The sequence below is a fragment of the Leopardus geoffroyi genome, chromosome B4 (genome assembly GCF_018350155.1).
Source record: "Leopardus geoffroyi isolate Oge1 chromosome B4, O.geoffroyi_Oge1_pat1.0, whole genome shotgun sequence".
NCBI classification, from domain to species: domain Eukaryota; kingdom Metazoa; phylum Chordata; class Mammalia; order Carnivora; family Felidae; genus Leopardus; species Leopardus geoffroyi.
The window spans coordinates 95843669-95858742 of NC_059341.1; the positions used below are offsets into that span (position 1 = coordinate 95843669).

Below are 15074 nucleotides of genomic sequence, written 5' to 3' on the forward strand. Positions count from 1 at the left end.
TTTTCTTTCAGAGAAAAGTCTCAGCAGAGTGGACAGAGCTGGCTCTTTTTATTCCCCCTCCTCAACGTCTTTGGTTAAACTGCCATGGAGACCTGGCTCCATTTCCGCCTTATTTCAGACACTTCAAAGGACAGAGACTCCTCTGCTGGCTGTTGGAGAAATGCCCCAAGGGAGGCAAGCCTACTCACCTGAATTCCCAAAGATTAAGCAGGTCAGAATCGCCATGTAAAATTCAGCCTCCATTTTCCACTTAACAACTGTTCATGCTTTGCTTGGGGGGAAAAAAAATCTCCCAGATAAGAGAAGCAAAGACTAGGAAGGAAATGTGCCTTCATGGTGGGGGGAAAAAGTCAGTGACGAGCACTTCCTCCTATTGAATTGTTTGGGGAAGTTTTACACCAGTGTCCTTTTGTCTGTTTCCTTAGAATGAAGGGATTATGATTACCTCTCCTTTTTTTATGTAGAAAAAATTCTGACCTCCAGGAGCAGAATAAAACTTGTAAGTTTTCTCCTACATCTCTTTGGCACATGACTACTTCTTAGCCTCAAGAGGGAAGAAAGGAATTGTAATCTTAGTTAATTGAATGTTCCTAAAACATTACATCTCTTCAGGTGATATTGATTCTGCTGAATAAACACAAGTCATGTAATTTATGAGGGCCTATGACAAGTGATATAAAGATGTAAACATGTACTGTTTGTATAATGATATGCTGGGAGCCTATTGAGGAAAACCACATAATGATGGCACTTCTAGATCATTATCCCTCAAGTGATGACAATATTACATTTAGAGACAGTTATCTCCACTGGGGAGAGGCAGAGGCTAAAATTAAACCCATCTTATTACCTACTCCAGGCTTCCCCCAAAAGATAAGAGCTTCTTCCCAAGAGGAAAAAAAAGCAGATGCTTTACTCAATACTTAGTATTAAGAGTAGTTTATTGGCAGTATGAAACAAAGTCAACATAGCTGCATTGAAAATTCATATTTGGGCAGAACATCTAGTGTTTGCTGAGTGCTTTTTTTTAACTTTATTTGTCTCTTGAGGATTAAAACCTTTCAGAAATTTAAGAATATCCATGGCAGCAACCTTTTGGAGAACTTCTGGAAATGGGACAGTTTACTTCATTCCCAAAGGGATCTGCCTTTTTTTGGGGGGGGAGGGGAGAGAGATTCTAGGTAGACAGAATATTCAAAAATTCCTTCTTAGTAAAAGAGACACAGATATTTAAAATTCTTGATACATCATAGTTGCTACAAATTTGTTTTTCCCTTTTAAATTAAAATGACTCACAATGTAGAAATACAGTGGCTGGAGTTTTGGAGCAGAAACCACCTCTATGTCCAATAGTAGAGAGTAAATACATATACACCCAGTGACAATCATTGTGCTCTGTAATTGATTGACAGGAGGTACTGATAAATACACATTTATAGGTAATATTATCAAGACACATTTCCATATAAAATAGTACTGCTTTTGATTTTTTTTTTTTTTTTCAAAAACAAGGACTTATTTGTGAAAAATCCATTATCAATCACTTGCGACCTTAACGGCAAGATTCTGGTAACTGAGAAAGGTAATAGCACTTAAAACAGGAACAGTTTAACAGCTGACAGTCCATTCACAAGACAGATTTTGCAAACATTAAAGCATCTAAACACATAATAATAATTTCTTCAGCAGCTTCTCCAGTTGTCATCTGATGACATATATCACCGAGTATTTCATCCGTACATTCTGTGTGGCAGGTAGTCAATACAGACAAAACAAAAGTCTCCTTAGCTGTGTGAGAAATCTATCATACCTCCATCAGCATAGGACCTTCAAAATAACTTAGGGGATGCTTACAAATGCATTCATATACACAAGAGGCTGGCAATCTTTAATTGTGTTGCCATCTTCCACAATCCGTGCCACAGCTTGGCTTCAGGACTTCTCTTTTCCTTCCATTGCAGGAAGTTCCTTCCGGAAGCCTCAGGTGGGTAATTGATTAACTACCCCTAGAGATTGATGGTCTGGTAAATCTTCAGAGAATCACTGGACAGTTTCTGCTGAAAGTCTGCTCTCATACAGGCACAGAGCATGATGTACAAATTCATACTGCTCACTAGTTTGGACCATTCCACCCCTACAAGAAAGAGAATACAGTAACTTCTTATTGCTAACGTCCTGCAGTCTTAAGAGACTATATCCAAGCTAAGGTATTATGCCAAAGACACAGAACTGTTGACCTGGTGAACTTAATATGCTAATGTGTATAAGGAGATTATCACAGTGCTTGGTATACACTAGACGCTTAATTAATTTTTGCTACATACATTACCCGGGAGGTGGTACTGCCTACTGGGTAAGTACTTAGATTTTCGGACCACCCAGGCTGAGTTGAAATCTCTCCTATACCAATTCTTAGCTGTGTGATCTTGGGAAAGTTCCTTAAAACCTTTTATGTTTCAGTTTCCTCCTCTGTTAAAGTGGAATGATAGTACCTATTGCATAGGATTCTTGTGAGCGTTAAGTGAATTCATATATCTAGAGTGTTAGTATCACTTCTCAGGTGGCTTATAATTCATCTCGTGTTAAAATGGTTTATATACTTGGATTAAAGTTGAAGCAGGTTCACCAAACAAACTCAACTGTGAGGTGTTGCTCTTTGTACAAGTAGAAAGAACAACTATCCTGGAATGGTCTCATTGGGTATGTGATATAGAAACAACCTTAATCTTTAGGTGTGGTATGCTGGGTATCTGAATACAATAGTGGGCGGGACTTTAAATGAGTTGGAAAAAGGGAATTGCTTTTTTCCCTTTGTTATCAACATTATCATTACTAGTTACTCAGGGTACCTTTTGTTCCTGGATTAGTAGAAGGCAGCTACCTTCCTGAGAAATATTGATGATGCTTCTCATTATACTTCTATAGATTAATTATATCACATTTTGCTCTTTATAATAACAGTTCTTTTACCTGGCAAAGCTACTGATAGTAATGTAAATGCTACCTATTGTTCCTGCTCACTGAATAACCGAATCACTGTTAGTAACTATTTGATGTCCTATAAAGTCTCTATAACCATACAGTCCTACAACTGATTTCATTATTTCATTATTTATTTACTTATTATTGAGAAAGAGGGGGTACTAGTGTGCGAGGGGCAGAGACAGGGAGAGAGAGAGAGAATCCCATGCAGGCTCTGCACTGTCAGTGTGAAGTCTGAAGCAGGGCTGAGCTCACCCCAGGCGGGACTCCGGCTCACCGGATGTGGGGCTCAAACTCACGAACCGTGAGATGACCTGAGGCAAAGTTGGATGCTTAACTGACTGAGCCACCCAGGAGCCCCACAACCCATTTTAAAATTACGTTTTAGCCAGTTCTTCCAAGAGGTTGTTACCATTCAAAATAATTAATTCTTGGCCATGTAAGCACTTCAACTTTAAAAACAAGATAGACTACCTCAGTGTAATGTGATTTCTGGTTAATGGTAATAACTGAAACTGAGCTTGTATCTATGTTTACTTGTCAACCTCTATAAATATAAGCTTACAAAACATTAAAATATTAAGCCTTCTCTCCTCTAAACTACGCAGTGATGTTATTAAGTGAGTGAGATTTCACCCTTCTAAATTAAACTAAGCAGGTTGACATGATGCCAAAATGATGTATTTGGCAAGAAACAAAGAGGTAAATTTCAGTGATAGCAACTTAATGGCAGAAGTACTTCATTGGTCTTTCCCCCCAAAACTATACATTTTGTTGTATTGAAGGCAACTTTCTGGCCAATGTGTTCCTTGGTCATAAGTTGACAACAGAAATGGCAAACTGAAGATGAGGTTTTTCTTCTTCTTCTTAGCTGGATGGTAACATCTGGGCCCACCTCAAACCACAGGAGGTGTCCAAAAGATGTTGGCTTTGGCTGTGATGCTTAAGAGACACAGCCATAGTAAATAGTAGGGCAGCTCCAGGAAGCTGAGAGGTACCTCCCTTCACCTGGCTTCACACAGCTCAGAGAACCATTAGTTTTCCCCCTTGAACTGCTGATGGTTCAATGTGGGGCCTTATATGTGGCTCCATCTCTTAGGCTCTCCTCTATGAACTTCCTCTCACCATTTACCTCACTTTGAGGTAAGCTGGTGAGCATTGTTCTGGTGAGCAATGGTATCTATGTGTCCAACTGGTGAATGAACAAAGACATGGTCCAAGTTTTCATACCCATGTTACCCCCAAGTGGGTCAGCAGCATATCTTCTTGCTCCGAGTATATTTTCTATGACATTCTGTTAACTAAGTCAAGATTATTTCTGCCAGCAAGTATGGGGGAGATGGGGAAACAAACTGATTAGGTGTAGGCTAGCAAAATCTTGTGGGTATGCAGGTTTAAGGAAGGTATATGAGAAATTATTACTTCCCACCTAATTTGGAAAGCATTTTCAGCAGAGTGATTCAATTTATGCCAATTGCGGGCACAATGTAGCTTTCCAGAAGGGAGCAGTCTACATGGCAGATGGTCAGCTAGTTTCTGCTGGAATGCTCATGGGGAGGTGAGAGGTCTTAAGAAGCAGCCTTTCCCAAAGTTGTAGGAAAGCTTCTGAAGAGAGAAAATGAATCTGCTCCTATCTAACTTTCACCCCATTGGTTGAACTGAAATAACCCCAAAAAAAGTCTAAAGACTCCCTCTCGTAGTCACACAATAGCTTTCTAAATGCTGGAAAACAACCATCAAAGTCCCGTAATCTTTTCTTCTCTAGACTAAACATCCTGTGGTCCCTCAATATTTCTATAAAGCTCGGTTTCCCGGTCACCCACCAATCTAGTCTCCTTCGTCTATAGGCCATTTTATCAAAGATGACCTTCTTACAGTGTTGTGTCTACTCCCAACAGGATCTAGTCACTGGGAATATTTTCTCCTTTGAGCTGCATGTCATAGGCCAATGAGCTTGCATTTGCAGGTACATCAGATGATAAGATCTCATGGTACCCATCTGGTGCCTGGTGCCCAACAACACTTTTAAGATATCGAGGGAAGGTTTGGGCTTATGAAGTCTGCAGGATTTTTTTTTTGTTTGTTTGTTTTAATTTTGAGTGTGAAAGTTACAGTTTGCTCTCATCCTGTACTTAAGCTATTGACTTTTTGAAACTAAGTGCAGGATTTTCTAATCAGTCCTATTAATTTCAACTTGTTGGTTTCAGCACAAAGTTTTTATTTATTGTCATCATGATTTCTATCATTCAATATATTAACCTTTCATTTCTTACTCCCAGCTTTATGTCTTCCAGATTTATAAGAAGCATGCTTTATTTTTTTTTAACTGTCATTCATAATGGAGGAGGAAAAGACCGGGCCAAGGTGGGGTCTTTATTATAAGTAATTTGATATCATGTGATATACTGTCTATCCCATTCCAAAATTGTTTCTAACTAAGTTGTAGGTCCTTTAAAGATAGGCATAATGTTATAGCCTTCTCATATTTGCAACAATGAAAAGCACTTCCTAGTCTTAAGTGAATGCCTGTCATGTAGATTACTCAGGCCATGCTATTTTCATGTCATATGAAAGCAGATCAACTCTGGGCTAAAAGAAGGCAAAGGGCATTACAGGATGCATTCACTGGAGTCTGGCTCAAATTCAGGAACTCATCACAATTATCTCTGAAAATATTTGGTAAATATCTAATTGCATATATTGGAAGATAGAATACTCTGTTGATCTTTGTAAGAATTTAAAATTTAGGATTACCGTGCAGATTTTACACAGTCTTTTTATAGATTAGCCACGGTAAAAATAATACCCAAGAAGCTAATGTAGTGCCTGCATGCAAAATGCAGTTATACGATAAGTGAATAATGCTAGATTATACAGAACCCTCAGGAGAGCCCTGTAATAGTTCATCCTCTAGGAGAGCTCTGACTTGGTTGTTAGGTACCTTTCAGGTCAGACAGGGCTAGATGGACTTGCTGAAGTCTGGATCCATACAGTGATGTACAGTTTAAAGTATTTTTTTAAAATGTTTTTATTTATTTTTGAGAAAGAGAGTGTGAGTAGTGGAAGGGCATAGGGAGAGGGAAACAGAGGATCTGAACCGGGCTCTGCGCTGACAGCAGCAAGCCCAATGTGGGGCATGAACTCACGAACCCATGAGATCATGACCTGAGCCGAAGTTGGGCACTCAACTTAATGAGCCCCTGAGGTGTTTCCACCACTGATGTAAAGTTTAAAGCACATGCTGGTCTTTGAAGGTAAGAAGCAGGGATACTCTTTTCATGTCTTTAAAAATCATCCTTCAACTCCCTTTTAAAGAGCAGGCACTGGGGCACCTGGGTGGCTCAGTTGGTTGAGCTTCCAACTCCCGATTTCAGCTCAGGTCATGATCTCACAGTTTGTGGGATCCAGCCCCCTGATGGGCTCTGCACTGACCGCATGGAGCCTGCTTGGGATCTTCTCTCTCCTTCTCTCTCTGCCCTTCGTCTCCTCAAAATAAACAAATAAACATTTAGGGGTGGCTGGCTGGCTCAGTCAATAGAACATCTGACTCTTGACTCTTGGTTGTGAATTCGAGCCCCACGCTGGGTGTAGAGATTACTTAAAATAAATAAATAAATAAAAGTCTTTAAAATAAAAGGATTAAAAAAAGAGAAGAGCAGGCACTAAAATAATCTTTGGCCCCCAGGAGATCATAGTTTAAACTCAACCAAGGTGGATTTTATTTTATTTTATTTATTTTATTTATTTTTTCAACGTCTATTTATTTTTGGGGGGACAGAGAGAGACAGAGCATGAACGGGGGAGGGGCAGAGAGAGAGGGAGACACAGAATCGGAAACAGGCTCCAGGCTCTGAGCCATCAGCCCAGAGCCTGACGCGGGGCTCGAACTCACGGACCGCGAGATCGTGACCTGGCTGAAGTCAGACGCTTAACCGACTGCGCCACCCAGGCGCCCCAACCAAGGTGGATTTTAAAAGACTTCCATGCTGATCAATATGATGCTTCAGTGGAGAAGGCCTATGGGGCCCAAAATAGATGGACCATTGTGAATCAGGCAGCATGCCCCACCATTACTTAATACATTGTATTAAAGCATCATCTCTCCTGGAGAATCCTCTTTAGGTACGAAGCTACTTCCCAGAGTTCCAGTTCCCAGGTCAAAAACAAACAAGGTTCAATACCTACTGCCAGAGCAGGAATTAGTTTACCAAAAAAGAGTGGGGGAAAAAAGCCCCCAAAAATGGGGCAAAGGGACCAGTGAGTTATGAAAGTGACTGTGGCTCTGAAAGGTTTGGAATACCAAGGTGTCAGGTTCATCGCCCGTAGGGACTAAAGTGTGTTAAGACAGAAGACACCATACACTGTTGTCGAGACAAATCCTTTCTCCAACACTTACTATCTGCTTTACCTTCCTACATAATCTTAACAGTACTCAGTTTTCTCATCTGCAAAATGATGAGGTAATAACATAATGGTGTCTACCTCATAGCATTGTTGTGAGAAAGCAATGGGACAATCCATTCAAGGTGCTCCTCGCACAGCAGAGCACATACAGATACCAAGCTGCTAGCTATCGTCGTTGTTATTGTTACACTTTGCTGGTATCTGGTGGAACAGGACTGCCTGAAAGGCTCTGGGATGGGACCTCTGAAGGCCTTGGAAAACTCAGAATACACCTGGCAGGGAACACAGTATTGCCCTGGTTGGGCAAGCCGAGATGGAAAGGTCCAAATATGTTTCTAAATATTGACCAGCCTAGAAGTCTGCTACAGTAGAGGCAGATGATGGCATGTAAAGGAGTGGGCTTGGAGTCTGACAGATTCACGTTTGAATCCTTGCTTTTGAATCTCCTCACTGTATGATCCTTCCCAGCTGGGCTTTCTTCGCTTAAAAATGACACTAATGACAAACCTCAGCAGATTGTGAGGATTAAATTAGTCAGACCATTATCAATCTCTAGACAGAGGCTCTTCGCACAATTCTTAACAGCCCAGGGTTCTGCGGTGGTGCCTGAAGGGCCATCGCAGGGTGGAGGAGGGGCTTGGGTTTTAGGACTAGCTCCTAATCCTGGTTTTGACCAAGGCAGTTGTGTATTTTATTTTATTTTATTTTATCTTATCTTATCTTATTTTATTTATTTATTTATTTATTTATTTATTTTAAATTTTTTTTTTTAACGTTTATTTATTTTTGAAACAGAGAGACACAGCATGAACGGGGGAGGGGCAGAGAAAGAGGGAGACACAGAATCGGAAGCAGGCTCCAGGCTCTGAGCCATCAGCCCAGAGCCCGACGCGGGGCTCGAACTCACGGACCGCGAGATCGTGACCTGAGCTGAAGTCGGATGCTTAACCGACTGAGCCACCCAGGCGCCCCTATTTTATTTATTTTTTAATTGGCTTTCAATGTTGGTGTTCTGTGGAAGATTTTGTCTTCCCATTATTTTGTTTCCTATTGTTCACCAAAAAAGTTTGAAAACCACTGGCTTGGCAAACGGTATTTACCTAGTAAATTTTCAAGTTTTGCAAGGTTTAAACTGGGCAATACATAAAACGCTTAGCACAGTGATTGTCATTTAGTGAGTACTAAATAAATGCTACATATTATTTTTCTTATTCTTCTGGTAAGTGCTTAGCTGATGCAGTGCCTAGGGTGATCATGCGTCTGGTTTGCTTGGGATAGTCCTGGTTCACTCTTCTTGTCCTGTGTAATTGCTAATAGAGCCACCCTTCACTGACAGGAGTGCCTTGGTCTGGATGATCAATTATTTGTTCACCCTAATTCTGTCCCGTTCCATGCTGTGGAAGAAAGTCATTCCTTTTATCACAGAAGTGGTATTGGTTGCCTGTCTCTGACGTATACCGCCCTCTAGAAATGTCAAACGTCTCATATCACATCAGCCCCACCAAACACAAAAACCAGTGTCTTCTGTCTCCATGCAGGGAAGCACGTAGCTGTGTCAGCTGGGGGTAGACTCAGGTTGGAAGGAAAAGCAATGTCGTTTTTTCCCTTTGCTACTAAGAGGGTGTGTTGAAAAAAACCAACCCAGATGCCCAGGAGAGAGATTTGGTTTTTCACATGTTAAAATTGTGACCTTTTGTGACTATTAACTCACACATACAGACAGCAACAGCCTTTCCTGCTGCACCGCCCAGCGCATATCCGGTCTAATCAGTAGACAGAAGAAATTCTGCAGCGGTGACTCACTTCTGGGCTAACAATGGAACTTATGCTCCTTGGCTTTTTATTATTTTTGAATCTGGAATTCTTTTGGTAAAGTTTGGTACAGTAAATTTAGAACAAAAGGTGTGGATGTTAATGTGCCTCATGGGTAAAGCTTCGACAGCTTGGGCGTGAGTCAAGCCAGGCTAATGTCTGCTGCTGTAACTCAGGTGTCTTGAACAAAGGTTTTCCCCCGTGTCCTTTATATCATATCAGGAGGGAGAATTTAAACGTAAATGTTCTGATTCTGAGCAGGTATTTTGACATAGACATTTTCTCTGGAGTAGCTGTGTTCCAAAGTATGTGTAGGGCATAAAAGCCAGCACAGACCCAACGATAATTCAGTCATAATTCGATGCTTTATCTTAAATTCCATTTTTTTCCCTGAAAATTAACCAATTTTCTTCTGAACACCCAGGTTAATATTCAATTAGCTCTAAGCTGAGAAGGAGGAAAAGGTTGTCCTGGCAACCACTTGGGAGATTCATTTGGCATAATGTGTTCTTTAAGAGGACCTCTTGTTACAGTCTCAGAAACTGTGATGTCAAGTAAATAAGTCCATACCAGTCCCTGGGGCTTTATCCTTAAGTTTCCTTAAAAGAAGTAAACCAAAATGTTCAATTGCTGATCTTCAAATGAGATCTTTGAAATCCACTAATTTATGGGAACTTTGGAATGAGTTGGGAATGCAGAGAGATATGGAGAAATGTAAGGGTAGGGTTGATAAAAATTATATGAACAGATGGAAATTTTAGCTTTGGAATTATTTTAAACAAGTTTTGGAAACAAATAATACTTTAGGGACACATATTAGCCTAGGAAACTGATGGCTTATATATTCCTCCTCTTGGATTGTTATAGTTTAAAAAAAAAAAGAAAGAAAATCATCACACTAAAGTGATTAATCAAAACATTTAAACAATGATATGACGCACACTGGAAGCACTTTTCTATCCTGTCTGGGAAGCCACAAGCAAGGTTTTTGGATGTCATTCCAGTTTAAGGCCTCCAAGGTAAGGATGTACAAAGACAACAGCAGATTTCACCACTGACTCTCTAAAAGGAGGATTAGACAGATTGTTTCCTGTTTCTGGGGAAGGAAAAAAAAAAAAGAAAAAAAAAAAGAAAAGAAAAAAGCCTTGGGACTGCATATTATTTTATGTGCTTCACTTCCCAAATTCTGTTTTCAAGTTCTTCCAGTGTCGAAAGGTGCCAAATGAGATTAAGAGAAATATGATGAGGAAGAAGTTGTTCGAGGTCAACTTGTGAAGGAACATGTTCCTTTCATCCTTGCCTAGATGTCTTCTGATGGCCACATATTGTTCCTGAGTCATTTTCTATGTGCATGGGAGGCATTTTTTGAGTTTTTAAAAAATTTTTATTATTTTTAAATTAATTATTTATTTGTTTTTTAGAAAGAGAGAGAGGGGGGCAGAGAGAGTATGCCCATGCAAGTGAGTACAGGAAGGGCATAGGGAGAGAGAGAATCTTCAGCAGGCTCAGCGCTGAGCCTGATGCAGGGCTCAATCCCACAACCCTGGTATCATGACCCGAGCCAAAATCAAGAGGCAGGTGCACAATTGACTGAGCTACTTGGGAGCCTCCTGAGTTTCCTGGGCCATTTTGTTACTAAGGATTGTTACTGTTTTTTAAAGGAACAGGTGTATTTCTCATACTTACTGTGTAAATGGCCTTTCACTATGTCATGCTGCAAAACCTCGGCACACACAAGCCTAAATGAATTTCTTGCGGCAGGAGCTAAATATGGTAAAACCTGGTTGGTTTAGCTTTAACAGCAACTAAAGTTCGTTAGATGGTATAGACACAACAATTTAGTGATATTTAAGATTAGAAGATTTAAACAAGATATGGAATGTCTAATTAATAAAACATGATTATATTGGGCTCAATTTAGTGCCAATGCTATGGGTCCTTTTTTTTCACCATAAGTTTTGAAAATTGTTGACCTATGTATGTATGGTAACTTCTATTAACAGGAAAATATGACTAAACAAAATCCTTTTTCGTCATGCTGGCCAATAGAAAGTTCATTGTATTTATCATATTCAGATATCAATAATGATCTAAACTGAAACCATCAGAGATAAACAATTTTCCCTGGTTTATACAGCATCTAGTTCAGGGTCATCGTCAAAGGCAGGATTAGAATGTGAACTTCCTCTCAATTTGCGTTTAACCCAATTTAGTCTCCCACTCCAGAAAACAACAGTGTTTTGGGAACCAAACTAATCCAGAATTTAGCCTATCTAATTAGAGAAAAACTGGAAGTTCAGTTCAGAATGTTTAAAAAAAAAAAAGACAGTCAAAATTTGTTATGTGACTTTGGATATATCATTCACTCTTTTTAGGTCTTGGATTCCCCCCGAAGACTGAGAGATTTGTACAATATTTGACCATGTTTCTTTTAAATCATCCCTTTCCTAGTAGGTGTTTGGCAAATGTTATGATTGTCTGTTAATGCCGTTCCATTGTTCTCTACAGAAACAAGGTTCAAAGACTCAAAGAATGCAATAGTTGAAAGGGAGTTTAGAGAGCTAGATGATCACTTCCCAATCACTGAATCCCAAGATGGAAAAGGCATTTATGGGAAGGGTCCTCAAACCCATCTGTGCATCTAGCAGTATCATTAGACCAAATACACACACACACATATGCATCACTAATTTTTAAATGCATGTAGGTGTTGTTTTGAGTCACAGAATGAAAATTAATTTATTAGCATTAAGGATTTCAAAGTACAACTATCAAGTTGAAGTCCATGGAATACTTTACTCTTATAAAAGGGGGCCTTCATATCAGAAGAGGTTGGGGGACCACTGATATGCCCATTTCTCTTTTTACATATGTAGACAGAGAGGCCTAGAGTGGGCAAGGGGTCACACATGGAATTAAGGCACAGCCAGGATTAGTACCAAGCTTCCTGACCTCTGGTCCAGTGACCTCCAGCCCCTCATACTCTAGTGGCTGTCTGCTGCTTTGTCTCCTCAGCCAGTGCTTGGTCCAAATTGTCCAATACCGACTTCATCTTTTAATTAAAAATGAAAGCTATGGGAATGAAGGAATGATCCATTAATACACTTCTAAATAAAACACTGGTGGGTGCCTTGCACTGAATTTGAACTCCTACTTGGAAAAAAAAAGAAATCCTAATTTAGTTCAAAATATGCTCAAAAGTATTATTAAAAAGAGAATCACAGACTCGTGAATCTGCAGTGAGAACTGTTGCATCTATTAATAGAAGTTGCCCTAAAGCCAATGAAAATAATGTCTTGCCAGAGAATGAGGAATCTACCAAATGGCTTTGTCATCGTTGTTACAATGGAAACATCCATTCAGCAGAACACTCATCTCTAAACCAGACCATTTGAATTTCTTGCTAAAATGCAGGTTTGTGATCTCAGAACACATTGCCTGCTTTTGGCACGTTGAATAACAATGATCAGGCATTGTAATTTATCAACATCATCATTGTCATCATCACCAACATCATCATCATTTGGAGTCAGGTTTTTGATCATGCTCAGTGCTGAAACTCTTATCATCCATGGAAAAAGCCCATTTGAAGTATCTAAATCACTGCCTTTCTTCTTGGCTGTTGGCCGTGCCCTGGACTTCCCATAAGTGGTGGGGGGTAAACTATTAAAAAAAGATGCACAGTGCACAGTCTTGGATCACCAGTGGGTAGAGGTCATTGTTAAAGGGAGTATGAAAGCAAAGGGAAAGTCCTGTGGAGCTTGCACACTGCAGTGCATAAAATATCAGCCCCTTGATATATTGGCTCTGTCTTTTGTAGCCCTTATTATACTCAGCTGGGTGCTCTTTTTTAATGGTCCCCACCCACGGCTCAAATCCCTATGCCATTCTCTGTCTTCTCTTCACCACCAAACTTCTTGAAAAAACAGTTCATATTTATTATTTACAACTTCTTTCGGTCCCATTTAGATAGGCTTTGAGGAAAGTTTTGTATGGTCAAATTAAATATGAAAGAGAGCTTAAAGGAAGTTAAATGGGTTTCTGTGCTGGGGGACTTTCCAGATTCTTCAATGTTTTAATACTTACTGTGAATATCCATGTGGGGAGGGCTTCTAAGAAATAGAGTACATAGCTCACATCTAATTGAGAGCCTATTTTATTTTATTTATTTATTTATTTTTGCCTGCATACATTCTAAGAGGATCTGGCACTTGGCAGGCTCTCATAGTTTAATTAGGAATTAAACTGTGCCCTGAGAAACACAGTCTGGAAAAGTCTGTTAAGGAATCCATCTTTCTGTGCCTAGGTACCTGATGCATGTACAGTAGAAGGTGTCTAGTAAATGTTTGTTGAATGAATGATACATGATTCAGGAGCACTAAACAGAAAGCACCCAAGGTCTCTGAGCTTAGAGACCTTGGGTGTCCATTCCAGTGGACACAGGATTTAGGCCTGTCTACATTCATTCTAAAAATATCCCACCACAGGGTCAATTTCATGGGCTCGTGACCTGCTGGGTCACACGAGCCCCTTCCCCGTGTTGAGAAGGACCTTGCACTTGGGTTAATGCTCTGCTGTCACCATCTTGAAATATTTAATATTTTTTTTTAAAAAGAAGCCTCACACTTTCATACTGCACTTGGCCCTGGTAGCTGCTCTTGCCCAAGGAATCCCTTGTAAGCTCTTTTGCTTCCCCTCCATGCCCCTGACTTTCCCAGTACCCACAGCTCTCTACTAGTCTTCTCCACTGCAGGGAGTACCCAGCTTCTGGGGCCCTCTCTTCAATTCCCTTTCATCAAAACTAAGTTCTGAATGTATTCCTAATGCATGGAGTTATGTTCTCTCTAGCTACCTTACTCTAGCTGGAAAGGACAGATCACATTGTTTAGACTGAAGGGTCTAGCTGACAGGTCATGATCTCACAGTTCATTGGATTAAGTCCCACATCGAGCTCTGCACTGACAGTGCGGAGCCTACTTGGGAATCCCTCTCTCACCCACTCTCTCTGCCCTTCCCCTGTTTGCACTCTCTCTCCCACTCAAAATAAATAAATAAATATTTTTTTTTAAAAAAAAGGTTAATAACTGAGAAAGCATAAGGTGTCACTCTCACCTTCTCCTCCACATTCAATGAACTTTAAAAAAGAATGATTCTTTTAACCAAAGATTGGTTCTCTAATAGTGATATTTCAGACATTCACCATACACAGATATTTTAGGTATCCTCCATAGACAGACATTTTGGGATGAGGCAACTTTCCTATGTTCCTTAAATTATATTCTTAAGGCAACTGCTGACAATATCACTCTATCTCTTCATGAAACAGCTCTCATTCATACTAGACCTTGTTTTAAAAATTATGGTACCACTGCATTTTTTTAATTGGCAAAGCATTATCAAACAGGTATGCTTCTTGTCAAGCAGTTTTGCAATAAACATATTCCAAAAGACTGTTTACTTTCATCTACAATGGTCATGCCTTTTGAGTTAGAAATCAGAAGTCCTAGATTCCAAAGAGGTCTATTTCTCCAGTCTTTTAACTACATGATCTTGGGCAAGTTACTTGATGTCTTGAATTCTTTGTTTCTTTATTGAACAAAACAGGGCCGAGGAATACTTCTTTTCCTACTCTTGGGTTCATTTTGGGAGTTAAATGAGACATGTAAGACATGTGTTTTGAAGGCCATGGTGGAGAGGCCATGATTAAAAACTTCCAAGTGTCAATAGTGCATTCTGGAATGTCTGAAGACAGTTTCAGGACTGAAGGGAAAGGTGGCCACAGAAACTAGGGTTGGGGATAAGGTTTGAAGAACTGATGAATGACAAGCCACAGGAGTAGAAAGGTGGGTGTTTGGATCTTCTGGGGCCAGTTTTTC

General features: G+C 40.0%; 2 protein-coding genes across 7 annotated transcripts in view; both read right to left on the minus strand.

Moving 5' to 3' along the window:
* Positions 1 to 312, minus strand: part of PTPRB (protein tyrosine phosphatase receptor type B) — a 115070-nt gene extending 114758 nt beyond the window's left edge. For 2 of the 3 annotated variants that reach the window (XM_045465405.1, XM_045465404.1), the window contains exon 1: positions 189 to 312. In XM_045465405.1, the coding sequence (XP_045321361.1) occupies positions 189 to 243 (55 nt within the window). In that variant the 5' untranslated portion in view covers positions 244 to 312. The remainder of the gene's footprint in view (positions 1 to 188) is intronic. The other variant, XM_045465406.1, reaches the window with a different exon arrangement.
* Positions 313 to 923: 611 nt separating this feature from the next.
* PTPRR (protein tyrosine phosphatase receptor type R) overlaps positions 924 to 15074 on the minus strand; it is a 245787-nt gene continuing 231636 nt past the window's right edge. For all 4 annotated transcript variants that reach the window (XM_045463100.1, XM_045463101.1, XM_045463102.1 and 1 more), the window contains one exon: positions 924 to 2134. In XM_045463100.1, coding sequence (XP_045319056.1) covers positions 2041 to 2134 — 94 coding nt within the window. In that variant the 3' untranslated portion in view covers positions 924 to 2040. The remainder of the gene's footprint in view (positions 2135 to 15074) is intronic.